Source organism: Aulonocara stuartgranti (assembly GCF_965226115.1).
Source record: "Aulonocara stuartgranti genome assembly, chromosome: 13".
Lineage (NCBI taxonomy): Eukaryota > Metazoa > Chordata > Actinopteri > Cichliformes > Cichlidae > Aulonocara > Aulonocara stuartgranti.
The window spans coordinates 29,550,982-29,565,142 of record NC_138949.1 but is presented as its reverse complement, the minus strand read 5'-3'; the positions used below and the strand labels follow the sequence as shown (position 1 = coordinate 29,565,142).

The 14,161-nt window shown below is 40.2% G+C and overlaps 1 protein-coding gene across 1 annotated transcript; it reads right to left on the bottom strand.

The window, feature by feature from the left end:
* Positions 1–991: 991 nt before the first annotated feature.
* Positions 992–13,238, bottom strand: napba (N-ethylmaleimide-sensitive factor attachment protein, beta a). The gene is made up of 10 exons (XM_082556705.1): positions 12,991–13,238; positions 9,404–9,483; positions 8,709–8,825; positions 6,336–6,382; positions 6,144–6,221; positions 5,985–6,040; positions 3,448–3,532; positions 3,111–3,215; positions 2,887–2,955; positions 992–2,238 (listed from the first exon to the last, which is right to left on the bottom strand). The coding sequence occupies exons 1-10, from the start codon at positions 13,086–13,088 to the stop codon at positions 2,086–2,088; spliced, it is 888 nt and encodes a 295-aa protein (XP_082412831.1). The 5' UTR covers positions 13,089–13,238; the 3' UTR covers positions 992–2,085.
* Positions 13,239–14,161: the final 923 nt, after the last annotated feature.

Here is a 14,161-nt window from a genome sequence, read left to right as displayed (position 1 = left end):
AATAATGATCTACTATTAAGGAAGGGTTTTAACCATTTTAACTTTAAAACACCAACACTAGATGGCATCTGTCATTATGTCATTCAAGGTTATCAGGCAATCAAAAGAAATGTGCAGGATGGTCAGCAGAGTACAGCTGAGACACAAGGTCTGATGCAGTGTCCTGCTGACTAGGTGAGTGGATGAATAAATACAGAGCTGCTTGCTGTCTGGAACTCAAAGTCCCACAGGACTTTACCTCTGTTGTTGTCAGTCACCTGTGGTGGTGTCTCCCATAGTCACAAAGGCACAGATGTTCCTCACCACTTGGTTGTGCCTCTCAGTGCATGCGGTCTCAGTTTGCATCTTACAGTCTGGCAACATGTGTTTGATAGTCTGCAGGGCACACTTTGCACAGTTTGCAACTTGGGTCCTGTCATGTATGGTAGACTCATGCCTCTTTGGAAGCAGTACTTATGGCCTCTTCTTCTGCTGCCATGATCAGAATTTCTGTGCTGTGCTTTAAGCAGGCCTTTTCAAGCCACTTCTTGGCTTCAGGCATTTCCTCTATCAGTCAACAGCACATCACATGTAAAAGCTTGGTCTTCTATGGCAGTTCCTTTTCCTGTTCTGTATATATACATGAAACAAATATTCTCTGAACACAAAAGCTAAATATGAACCTCCTCACCATTCCTTGCTGAGCTGTGTTGAGTGTTGCAGAATTCATCTTGGTGTATCCACCTGCCTTTGGGAAAAACCTGATTGACTCACTCTCACCTATGACTAAAATCCATTTCAGATCCTAGCTTCCAAAATCTGTAACTGCAGCAATAACTACCACAGAGACACCAGTTCTATTTAGGAATGAGTCTACGTTATGTTATTAAAGTGAATGTAGTGTATTTATTTTCCTTTATTTATATTTCTTTTCATGAGATATTCTACTTTCTCAGTGTTCTCATCTTCTGGCCTGTGGTCTGTTTCCATATTCTAAATAAACACCCAGATACTTGGAGCGCTGATGTTTTTATTCAACTCGGTCTCTGAAGTACATATTTACCGATTTCACACAAATGATACGAGGCTACATGTATGTTCTTCACACATTAGCACAACACGGAAAACACTTACAACAACATGACAGTAGACATGCACAAAACAAGGCAGTGACAGGAGTCACCACTGGTGGCTTACTGTGCCGAACCACCACTGGCCTGAACACAAAGAGCCAACCAATCACAATGGGTGATTTCTCTGATTTGACAGGGTGTGGGGATGCGGAGAGGACAGTGAGAAAGAGGAGGAGGAAGAGAAGAAGTAAAGGAGAAAGGAGAAGGAGAGAGAGCTGAGGGGCTAATACCTAAAATAGTAAGACAAATCATAACACTGAGCACCTTAATAAACAATACATATGTTCAGTATTGACAATAAATATCAGAAATCTCATAAATAATATTTCTCAATATTTTTTTTTAATAACATATTTCCTTAAATCTCATGTAAGCTGCAAACTTTCCCATCAGACAGTTTCATTTACCTTTCTGGTGTGGACACACACTCTTTCTCACACACACTCACACTCTTTCACACACACACTCACACTCTTTCACACACACACACACACTCACACTCTTTCACACACACACACACACTCTCACTCTTTCACACACACACACACTCTCACTCTTTCACACACACACACACTCTCACTCTTTCACACACACACACACTCTCACTCTTTCACACACACACACACACACGTTTTCTTTCCACTCTTACTTTTTAAGTACAATTCTGTCCAGTGTTACGAGAGCAATACTGCAGGACCGGGAGACACAGGGTGATCTTAAGGTGATTTAAAGGTGATGCTTAGCTCATTGGGGGGCAGGTCACATGCAGACTGATATGTACAACTGTAAACTCCTTCACCTCCCACCCTCTTTCATCTTTCTGCCTTTACTTTATTCTACTTTTGCACATCCATTAAGATACATGCCTGTCTCTTGTCCCATCATTTAATCCCCTCCACTCTCATCTTCCTTCTCTCTTCAATGGCCCCTTTCCCTATTCCCCCCCTTTGTTCTCTCCCCCTTCTAAGTGTGTCTATTTCAGGTCCCCAGCGTCCCCCTGGATGGTTTTCTTGATGCGTAGCAACATCGTGGTCAGCCACTGGTCCAGGCGAGACACAGAATCAAACTCCTTCACGGCCTCCGTGAACGCCTCGCTGTTCTGCTCCTCGTGGGCTTCTAGCAGTTTCTGTTGCACAGAGGAGTGGCGAATAGGCAAAAATGTTCATGGGAAAAAACACACAAATGGCACAATTAAGCTCTGATTAGTAGCAGCAGTGTTTTAATGATCATATTCTGTGGGCTTTCCTTTACATCATAATGTTCTTATGACTATTTACATTAAATACTATTGAAAGAAATCTACATGTTTGATTTCAGTATCTAAACTTAACTAAAGGTGCAATATCTGAAGACATATCAACTGAAGTTGGGGTAAGGCTGGGCTGTACCTTTGTGTAATGCCAGTTTGAACCACAAGATGGTGCACTAAGTCAATGCAATTGTTATTTAATCACGTAAGTCAAAGATGGAGAGCTACAAAAATATACAACAAACATTTGAAAACATTTCAATGCATCCACTAATAAACAGCTCCTCACTTTCGGTGAAAAGTTTAGTCTAAACCTTTGCAGAGGTTAAAAACACAAATTACATTTAAATTTTCCAGGAATTTCTTTCATAAATCACTGCCTGCTTGTTGTAAAGAGTGTTTATATTATTTTTCATAAAATTATTGTTTCAGCGTAACAGATTTTATAAACCGTTAAAACCTTTAATAAAATATTTATGCAAACTTAGAAAGTTACGTTGAAAAAAACAAGAAAAGGTAATTTACCTTTAACAGTTTGAGCTCTCTGGAGTCTGAGAAGGCTGGAAACATCTCTTCATACTTCTCGATGGCCAACTGAAACACACAGGCGTTAGTGTTAACGGTACGTGTAAACTGATTTCTGCAATGAACAATTAAGCATGAAACCCGACCCACAAATACATCAGATTCAGTGTGCATGTGTCTGTGCGGACTCAGTGGCTGGCTATAGTTGTTGTTTGTTGTGTTACCTTGGCATTGAGCTCATCCACAATGAAATGACAGAGCGATGCCTTAAAGAAATACTCTTTTGCGTTGTACTTGAGTAGGGGATTGTCCATGGTGCTCATTGCAACCTAAAACACACATGGAGGCACAAACATTAACCGAAGTGGGCAAATGTCATAAACGACCAGTTTTTAAAACCCTCTCTTTAACTTGATACATTTTTACATTTTTGGTCACTTATAAACCAATAAATTTTGAAATGGGATGAAACATTATAAAAAAGGGTTCTTTTCAAATACAATAAAAACTTAACATTATTGCATTTATAAAAGCAAAATGGGTATAACAATCAGTTGTTACCTGCTCATAGATTTCAATCGCTTTCTGGTACTGTTCCAGCTGAGCGCTGTAGTGTCCGACCTTCAGAAGACATTTGTTAGCTGAGCTGAAAAGACGCAAACAAGAAATTTTACTTTAACATCTGCTGTTTCTTTCATACTGAATCTTCCTACAGATGACTGACAGTTTTTTACCCACAGACTGTATACAAAGCGTATTATCCAGCTGTAAAGACCATCAGGCTTGGCTGAGTGAGCATCACTCAATGACCACTTCATCATATTGTACGAGTGGCAGCTTTATCATGAAACACTCCACCAGTGTCAACAATATCACAGTCACATTTATACATGTATAGTTATACATTTTCCCCTACAAGGGCTAGAACCACTGCTTATATTTTAATTACAGATCAGGTTCTCAGTTTTTTCTCACTAATCAGACTAAAGAGTGATCCATCAAACTCCAAGAAACACAACTTTCCCCAAATCAAAAGAAATAAGAGAGTCCATAACACAAAAATACCAAATAAGCAATAAAATCAGCAACCCCACTTCCAGATTAACCCTCTGTGTAAACTCTTATGTTTTCCTTTGTTCAGTTGTCTGTAATCATAATCTGGTTGGTTCCTTCCAAGTTTTCACAAAATGATATACTGTCACGGCTGCTGAGACGAGCCGTGTGGTATCGAAGGGGAAAAAGGACCCAAAACGCAGGCAGTAGATGATAACGCTGGTGATGATTTATTTACACAGTGGTGAGAAGGCAAAACAGGCAAGAGGGAAGACAAAACTAAAGACCTGAACTGGGAAAGCTAAATGACAAACCTGAGAAGATACAAAAAGGATGAGAGGCAGCGAGACGAGCAGGACACCGAGTAACACAGACGGACACCGAGTAACACAGACAAACCAGCAACAGGCAGGAAAACACACAGGGCTTAAATACACACACCAGTAATCAGGGGATGACAGACAGGAGGGCAACACAGCTGGGAGGAATCTGGGCTGACGGGACAGGGGAAACGTAAACTGATCACACTCACATACGACACGGACCTTCACAATAAAACAGGAAACTCAGACACATGGAACCAGACAAGACATTGAACTAAACAGACAGATTCACAAACAGATGGGGTGACACCATAGACAGACAGATACAGACGCAGACACAGAGGCAGACCGAATATAACACAGAACCTAAACAATCAGCATCTAGAAAATGATAACAAACTAAAAGCGCTGGGTCACCGACCCAGGACCATGACATATACTAGTCTCATAAGTATGCTGATGAATATGGGGTAAATTTAGTAGTTGAACACAATAGGTCTGCAAAAAAATGTATAAAGATAGCATTAACATCCACAGTTAGTTTAAGAGAGAGCACCTCCAGGAGACAACAAACAGGGGTAGAGAAGACAGAAACTGTCATGGTCCCCGTGTCTCCCTGGCTGGCTCTGTGTTAGGCAACATGTTTTTTTGTTGTTTTATGCGCTCTGTCTTTCGCTCTCTCTCCTCTATCTGCGGTGAGCTCATCACAGGCTCCTGCCTCTGGCCCACGCACCTGTCTCCAATCACAACACCTGCTGCTCATCTCCTGCAATCCTACGCACTATTTAAGATTGTCACTGGGTTGTTGAGTATTCTATGTTAGTCTGGCTGGCAATTTCTGATCTGAACCTGTGTATTTATCTTAGTCTGTTTCTAACCGAGTCCTTTGTGTGAATAGATCTTCCTGGACCCGTCCCTGTAAACCCAAGGGACCTGAGAGCGTTTGAGTGGCAAAGTGCTTAGAAGCGCGAGTGCCTACAGAAGAGAGTGGAGTGGAATTCCAAACAGTGTGGCGTGTGTGTGGATCTCTCCCTTTCCCACGGACCCTGGAGCCCTGGTCCCCGCGCCCCCCCAACCCCTGCAAGTTGTACATATTTGCAGTTGGTGTTTACTGTAAATAAAATCACTGCTTTGCAAAGGATTCCTGGTCTGCGCCTGAGTCCATTTGAGTAACCTGAAAAAAATGGTCTTTCTACTTTTAGTAATAGAAATAATTGTTTATTAGAACAGTTTTTTTTATTAATATTCTAATTTATCAACCTGCAAATGGTAATGTGTTGTTTTTAACCCATTATTATGTCAAAAATTCCAGTAATTGTGATCTACCAAGTCAGAGACTTTCTGCTGTTTCTGTGTACTCCCTCGATCATTTACTGTGATCACATCAGCTTTAAATCACATCTTGATTTTACTTAAAACAAAAAAAATATTTTGTGCATTGTTTAGTTTCTCAAATATGTTTAAAATTGACTTGAGTTCATGAAAAATGTGTCTAAGATTGAAAGATGTGAGACAAATCTCTAGTGGCCATTTTCAATGCTGAGTCACAGCTCAGCAACATCCAATAATCGTAAATGTTTTGCTCTTATATCTGTTTTTTAAATTGCCCCACTGCTTGATTGCAAAAATAATAAACAAACCTGACTCTATAAATAAATGTCGGTTTTAGCATTATGTATGTACTATATAGTTATTTAGCTTTTAGCTAAACAGCTCATTTACCTGTTAGATTCTTCTCCCTTGTAGTAGTCTGCTGCCTGCTCGTAGTGGGCAATGGCCTGAAAACACACACACAGACGAGGACATTCAGAGCGTCGCACATAGATCCAAAATCTTTTCATCCCAAAGAAAGGGAGGAAGTCCTTTTACTCCCCACTTTACCTTCTCAATGTCCACCAGCTCTGACTCATAAATCTCTGCTATAGTGATGTGATGTTTGGCTGCAATGGTAAACCGACCCTGTAGTCAGCACACACACACACATAGATAGAAGAGGCAGTACAGGACATTAATCAAAGGAAAGACTGAGATCATTGTCAGAGAGTGAGATTTAATGGCTGGCAGAGGTCTTACCATGTCAGTGTAGATGTCAATGGCCTGATTTAAACAGTTGATAGCCTCTGGAAAGAGACAGATGAGAGGGTAAGGAGGGCTTTTATAAATACAAAGAAAATGGAAAGTGTGCTGAAGCCCCGAAGTCAAATTAATAATCTCCAATTTCAGTTTCCTCCCTATGTGACTGTTAACCTGATAACCCGCTGTATTTTATTAAGCTCATCACCAGGAAGCAGGAAGTCTGTCACAACACAACCCAGATATTAATTTTCCTAGAGCAAACCAGGGACCCATTTTAATCTTCCAACAATCCCACCCCTGGGCCCGAACCAGTCGGAGAAATGCAGTGATGCAGAGGCTTCCCCTTTCACCGTGTAGCTTTACACTTTTTTGTAGTTGTTCTGAGGAAACTGAGGAAGTGTAAACACAGCACATTTATTTAGCACATCTGTGGAGTCAGCTTTAACCTCTTTAATATCTCAGTTAAAACTGTTGCAATTTGATAAAACTGTTACTGCATTTTGGGGGGAATGGGAAGCAGCAACCACCAGAAACAGGATTTTCCTGCTTTGAACATCTTACATAGAGGCAAAGAAATGAACCAGTGCTGTCAAATAGTAACTGTTTAACCAGTTTTTACATGTATTTTTCTTTACCTAAACACAGCAAACACTATTCTTTTGGTTAAATTGTCAAGACATTTTATGCATCCTGCCTCATTGAGCTCCATTGTAGAGCCCTTTCAGCTACAGTGTTCAGAGGCTCCTGTTTTTCCTGTTTCTTTAAATTCTTTAAAATCTTCTTTTTACTACTTTAAAAAGTGTTGAATGAATGTTTTTATGGAGCCAGGCTGGTTTAAATGGACCCTGTGCTATGTTTAAACAGCAGAATTTGCTGCCCAATGTTCAGAGAAGCTTTAAACATGTAAACCCACAAACAAGTAAGAAAAAATGGATAAAGAAGGACAGTAAACAGTTAGGGCAGCTCAGCTAATCCAATCTTAATCTAATTACCATTATGGCTTCCACTGATTATAAAAACAAGCATATCTTGTTGTAATGTCACTGCAATGTCTTTCCATTACAATGATGCACTTTCAACCTTCTCTAAAACTCCAAACTCACTCCTCTGACGGGATGTGGAAAGTTTTTTCTGCATGGGCCACAACAACAGAGCACCGGCATTCATATAATGCTTTTCTAATCTAATCAAATGTTGGTTTCCAGCACAAACGCTACGAAGACTGATTACCACATATTCTACAACCAGCTTAAGAAAATCAGCATAATGAACGTAGATTAAAGTTCTGACACACCCATATTCAGTCCTGTCTGCCTAAGCCTGCTTCTACTGGAACTTTCTTCCATCTAAAAGGGAGTTTTTCCTCCCCACTGTCACCAAGTGTTTGCTCATAGGGGGTCATGTGATTGTTAGGGTTTTCTCTGTATTACTGTAGGGCAGGGCTGCCCAATCCCAGTCCTCGAGAGCTACTATCCTGCAGCTTTTAGATGCATCCCTACTCCAACACAGCTGAATCAAATGGTTTGATTACCTCTTCAGCATGCCATCATGTTTGGCAAAGGCCTGATAACAAGCCATTCATTTGATTCGGGTGTGTGGGAACAAGGATGCATCTAAAAGCTGCAGGACGGTAGCTCTCGAGGACCGGGATTGGGCACCCCTACTGTAGGGTCTTTACCTCACAAACATAAAGCACCTTGAGGCACATTTGGATACTTCTCATTAAACATTTTACTTATGTTGCACTTTGTGAATAAAGGGTGAAGAAATCCAAGAAAATTGACAAATTTGGGTATAATTGTGGCTAGAGGGGGACAGTTTAGATGGTCAGTTTAATTCTAGTGCCTTTTCTGTTGCTCCTCCCTTCTCCACTTGTTAAAGCGACAGGTTTGAAGTACAGAAATCTGAATAAAGCCAGATCAGGAGGTAAATGATAAGAGTCCTTGAACAAAAAAAACAACAACACACCGATTTTATCTCCGGGCTGACATAAATGGATGGTTTTATCTCCTGAACGTCAACAGCACCTATTAAAATTGGATCTCACTCGGCTCATCTCAGAGGAGTGAGTTTGGTCTGATTAAAATCAAGGCAATTATCTGCGTATCAACCAAGCAGCTTCTAGCCAAACATCGGTGCACCACAATGTTGTTCTTACATAACAAAAGTCATGTTTTATGTCAGCAGACCTTTCCGACACAGCCCCAAACAGACCTGTGTCTCCTCTCAGCAACCAACCATCGTCCTGTTATTAGGCAAATGTGTAAATCTGTGGTGCAACACTTAAAGGAGACATAATGCACGGCCTAAATGTAAGTTTGTAGTGGTCACTCAGCCAGATGTGTGTGTCTGTGTGACAGAAGCACTCACCCTGTGGGTCGGCCTTCTTGTAGGCGTTTCCTGCATCGACGAAGCTGGTGGCAGAATCCAGTTTGTTCTGAAGCTGCATGTGGAGCCGAGCGGCCTGACAGAACGCGTTCCCAGCAGCTAAAAACACACACACACGCACACAAACCACACACACGCACACAAACCACACACACACACACACACACACACACACACACACACACACACACACACACACACAGTGTCACATCTTGAATGAGAAAAACTTCATCCAGGTTTCATTTTTTTACTCCTGCTGCATTACACGACCATGCTCACGACTGACTGTGTGGACGGACACACATCAGGCTGCATCAAAACACACATCCAAACAGCTAAATTCTGCACAGCGTGAGCTATTATTGGCACATCTGGCATATGTAGAGCACAGGGTGGCTCCTGCAGACAAAATCTCACTGATCAGTCCATGTTTAAAGATCTCATTGCTGTATGTGGTAACATGATGTTTTCTACAGGCTGTTGAATCATTCATATGTTACTAAAATGCAGAGGGTAAAAGCATTCAGATACATGTGCGTGTCTGCATGTGGGTGTTTGTGTGGGAGTTTATCTTTTTTTTGTAAAGCATTTTTTTTTTACTGTCTAATGAATGTGACGCATGTACTTGTGTGTAGATAGTGTGTTTGTGTGTGTGTAGATAAGTGTGTGTCACCCACCACTCCAGTTCTTTGCCATCTTAAACATATTGGCTGCTCTGGCGTACATTTCGCAGGCGTCCTCCACCTTATGGTTCCCCCTAAAACACACAACAAGGATGCACATATAAAGCAAAGTCAAACAAAATGTATAATTTCTTTTGTCTGTTTTCATCAACCTCATTTTTGAACCTGACATAAATGTTATTTTTTAATGTAAATTTACTTCAACACTACAAGTTATTACTACAGCTCTTCCAGTTTAAGGACATACGTGCTGAGAGGACAGAAACCCCTCCAGCTGACACACTCTCAAGTCTCAAATCAAATCCTTTTTCTCTTGCATATTGTATTGCTGTGCACACAGATACTTGCTGCACAACTCAAACTATATTTTTCGTTCCTGTTCGATAACCGTGCTCATCTGTGCATCATATTTCTTTCTGGTTTACTACATGAAGCCTGAACTAGATCACAAAGTATTTACGTCACACTCCACAGGACAGAGGACTGGTTTGCATCTAGAAAAAAAGGAGGACAATAAACCAAGCAACCATAAAAACGAGAGAGGCAGGCTGCTAATTTGCTGATTAGATATGGATAAAAGATGCGTATTTCTCTTGCAATGAGAAATGTAATCTGTTAAATGTGATTTAAATAAGGACCATTTCCTCAATTTTGCAAACATTTTTATCTTAAAAAACAACTCAATGATTTATTTTCTGTAAAAAAATGCAAAAACAAATGTGGAAAACAGTGTTAGGGAGCAAAAATGAAAGCGATATCGCACGGTGTTCTTTGCGTGCAAACCACAACAAACAGACAAAGTTAAAACCCAACAAGGATCCTTCTCAAGCTCAATGATAAATAAAAACTGTAGATTTTGTTCAGCATTTGACATTTCGTGGCTTTGCTACTTCCCTCAATATTTATACAAGAGTCTTGAAGAAAATCTTTCACAAAAGATTTCAAATAAAAGGCAAGTAGCTCTAAATCATGAAAAAAAAGAAGGGGCTTTGTTCAGCAACAACATCTGCACCTTTCTGTAGGAAAATAAATGCGGCTTTTAAATTATACATCAACACTAATTAGATGTATGATATGATATGGCATCACAAATCTACAACCTACCTCTGGTCACAAAACAGCCACAGCTTAACTCGTCTCATCTTTCAACGCAGGGGAGAAACTCATCAAATAATCATGGTATAGCTTATTGAGTGACCTAGCTCTCAGTTTTAGCACACCAAATAAGTAGCTCTGTGTCAAGTCCTCAGTTTTTTGTCAGCAATGTAATTTTTGACATTTTGTCACTGTACAATACCAAAATGAATTTGAAATGAAGCAATCTGTATGTGTCTGAAGTGTTAGTGCATTAACTATCTAGAAATTGCTCAAATTTTTATATGGTTTCTTCATTTTAATGACTCAAAAACTATTAGGTTCAAAAAGGACTGATGGGTTTAACTGTTACTACATGACAAATCAAACTCAATCAGAGACACTATTCGAGAGGTACATGACACTCAAAGTATCCTGAAGCAGAAACTATGGGAAACTTTTTTAAAAGTAAAGATGGTGCCAGAAAAAAACACACATTTTAAAACCTTATTTTGGGAGAGATGAGAAAACTTTGATCTCTGACATGCAGTTTTTAATGTCCTAGTGGTCAATAAAATGAAAGTTAATTAGGATAATGCTTCAAAATATTTGCCAGAAAAAGTGTTTTTATGCATTATCAGGATGATTTGCTTTTAGAAGAGCTTTGTCTCAGTTTATAGTCCAATGAGGTGTGGACACAACTGTTGTAGAGTTAGAAGGAAAATTATTAACACTGTGTCACAATCACTATCTATCTATCTATCTATCTATCTATCTATCTATCTATCTATCTATCTATCTATCTATCTATCTATCTATCTATCTATCTATCTATCTATCTATCCATTCTTTTATAAATATGCATATATAAACAAAGATTTAGGACCTATAATATAACTGTATTTTCTGATACTGTATGCCAGACTTGGTACTCTGGTATTAACCATAAAAGACTATATGGGATTTAGTGTCTGATCGTGGCTACTCCTCCTTATTCTTTCATGGTTATTTAATAATAACCAGTTCTTTTTTGTTGGACAGCCCACTTATTGTTCTGTGTGATCTATTTTATTGGCTTCTAGGTTCATATTACTTGCTTAATCTTATGTTTGATTTTAGTTAATTAGATGTTCCTTAAAAAATGGCTGATCATAAATCATAAAATCCTAAAACCCCATGTTATATCTCTAAATATGCAAGCTGTCAGTTGAATGGACCAAAAATTGAAATATTCAGAGTAGTCCATTAGTTGAAAAAACAAAAAAACCCAAACAAATAAAATTATTATCCGTCTCCGTTGTGTAGTAAGAAAGGTTTTTCATTGATCCTGTTCAAAACAACTCAGATGATTTCTCTTTTAAGTTAGTTATATTAAGTTATATTAGCCAGCATTATTTTTCTTTTCTTATTTCTTAAATAACGATAAATTCCTAAAAATCACTTGAAAATACACTTTATGTATAACTTTATAAAACCGACATGACTCTAACAGATACTCAGGACATGCAGATTAATTGATTTTAGAATCTAAACCTTAAAGATAATTAGGGTAAATGCACATGTTCACAGTGTTTCCTTATACCAACCTCAAACATATCTGTTTGAGTTGAAGCTGGCTGCAATCATCTGACCCAAATTTATCAGATTCAGATAGTAAACAGTCAGATTTGGAGAGACTAATCTCAGAGGCCATCGGGTCAGTTTGAATTTGGAGAGGCCTGCTTTGCACAGAATACATGTTTTTCTATTTTTTTTTCTTTATTACACAAAGAGCCCTCAGTTAATAAGTTGCCTCAAGCAAACCGGCTGTTTGTTATCAATGGTTACATCATATCAAAAATGATGGCTAAACATCCGCCCCTCCCACACGCGTGAAATAAGCTAACTCACTCCCATTCCCACACACACACACACACACACACACACACACACACACACACACACACACACACACACACACACACACAGAGCAAATAAAAAACCAAAAAGAAAACCATCCCCCGCAAACACCGCATCACCACCGGCCTGCCTGCGCTGCTCTCCCCGCCTCCCTGCATCTTTGCCTCGGTCTCACGCTTCATCCAAACTCGCTCACCTCCAGCATCCTCAGCATCAGCACCATCCAGAGATGTGCCACATTTACATTTGCCAAGATGCACAATCTGCGGTGCCAGCCAGTGTTTCTGGCATGAAGCCGACTCCATGATTCGTTTATAAACGTTTAAAAAAGGACACAATGTCATAGTGAAAGTTAGGCGCACCCGGTGGGATTTATAAGGAATAAATTAAAGGGTGATGATAAAATACAAAAGCGTGCAATGCAGGCTCATGTGCCGCTCGCTTCTGAGCGTCAGGCGCGTTATTTGTATATCACAGGCTTAATATAGACATAATAAAGCGGCCTGTCCGTGGAGAAGATGGGCCCTGTGTGCAGAGAGCCCCCTCCCCTCCCCACCACCACCACGACGAGCTGGTAAACAGAGGCAGAGAATCAGAGCATCCTTTACCCGAACATCCCTCCGAGGAAGGATCCGGACGCTTTGACCTTCTTGTCGGCTTCAGCCATCAGCTGCATGGCCTCCTTCTCTTTCCCGGAGTTGTCCATGACGAGCTGGGTGTCTGCCGCTGGAGGAGGGACGGGAGGAAAACAGGCCGATGTTCCGCAGTGGATGGAGAAGAGGAGAGCTGAGCAGAGGAGAGGAGAGAGGAGAGAGAGACGTCTCTGCTGGTTGCTGAGAGGCTGCAGCTCTTCTTCGACGTCGAGAGTGGCGCGTTAGTTGTGAGTCAATGGCACCATCTGCTGGAAGGAAGCGGAAGTGCAACTAACTGGCGCAAGGTTGAAACTAAACTAAAAACTAAAAAGTTAGGAGAAGTGTGGGTTGACCCCTAGTAATCTAATGGTGCCCAACACCTTTGATGAGCATGAATAGCACCTGTTGAGCAATTAATTATTAGAGTTAATCAAGTAATTACTGAAGGTGTTTATCTGCCTCTAACCTGTTATTTCTTTATGCCAGCATTGTACTTTGTACTCCATACTGTTTTATTTGAAAACTTTACTCTTTATTTTGTGGACTTTAAAACATAAACCTTCTTATACTGCCACTTCATTGGAAAACTGCTCATCAATGCAAATATCTAATTATCCAGTAAATGGCAGAACCTTGGTGTATTTAGATTTGAAAGATTGTAAAGACAACCTGCCGGTGACCTTCAAAGTGAAAATCAGAATAGTGTTAGTTTAGAGACTGATGATTTGCTGGGATTTTCCTGCACAACTACCTCAGGTTTGTAGAGAGTGGTACAAAAAGACAAAATATCCAGCGAGCTTTGCGTGAAAAGGTCTTGTTCATGCCAGCGCAGAATAGCCAGACTGCATGGAGCTGAAGGCAACAGTAACTCAAATAAACACAACTGAGTTATGTAGAACAGCACCACTCAGTGCACAACATGTTGGACCTTGAAGCAGAAGAATCAGAAGAAAACCACACGGTGTGCTACGTTCCTCAGCTAAGAATACAAACGGAGGATACAGTTACTGCTTATCAAAACTGGAAAAGACAAGATTGTAAAACTGATTCTGATGCAACATTCAGATAGTCACAATGTGGTATAAACAACATTATTCAGGCCGGCGGTAGTGTCATGGTGTGGGGATATTTTCTTGGCACTCTTTGG

Bases quoted from the DNA above. Each gene is read 5' to 3' on its own strand.
- napba (XM_082556705.1), bottom strand. From the start codon at position 13,088: ATGGACAACTCCGGGAAAGAGAAGGAGGCCATGCAGCTGATGGCTGAA. The intron at 6,041-6,143 runs GTAAAGTGGGGA...GTGTGTTTTCAG, and splicing joins AGCTGGTGGACATTGAGAAG to GCCATTGCCCACTACGAGCA. The intron at 2,956-3,110 runs GTAACACAACAA...TGTGTGTTTCAG, and splicing joins TGGATGAGCTCAATGCCAAG to TTGGCCATCGAGAAGTATGA.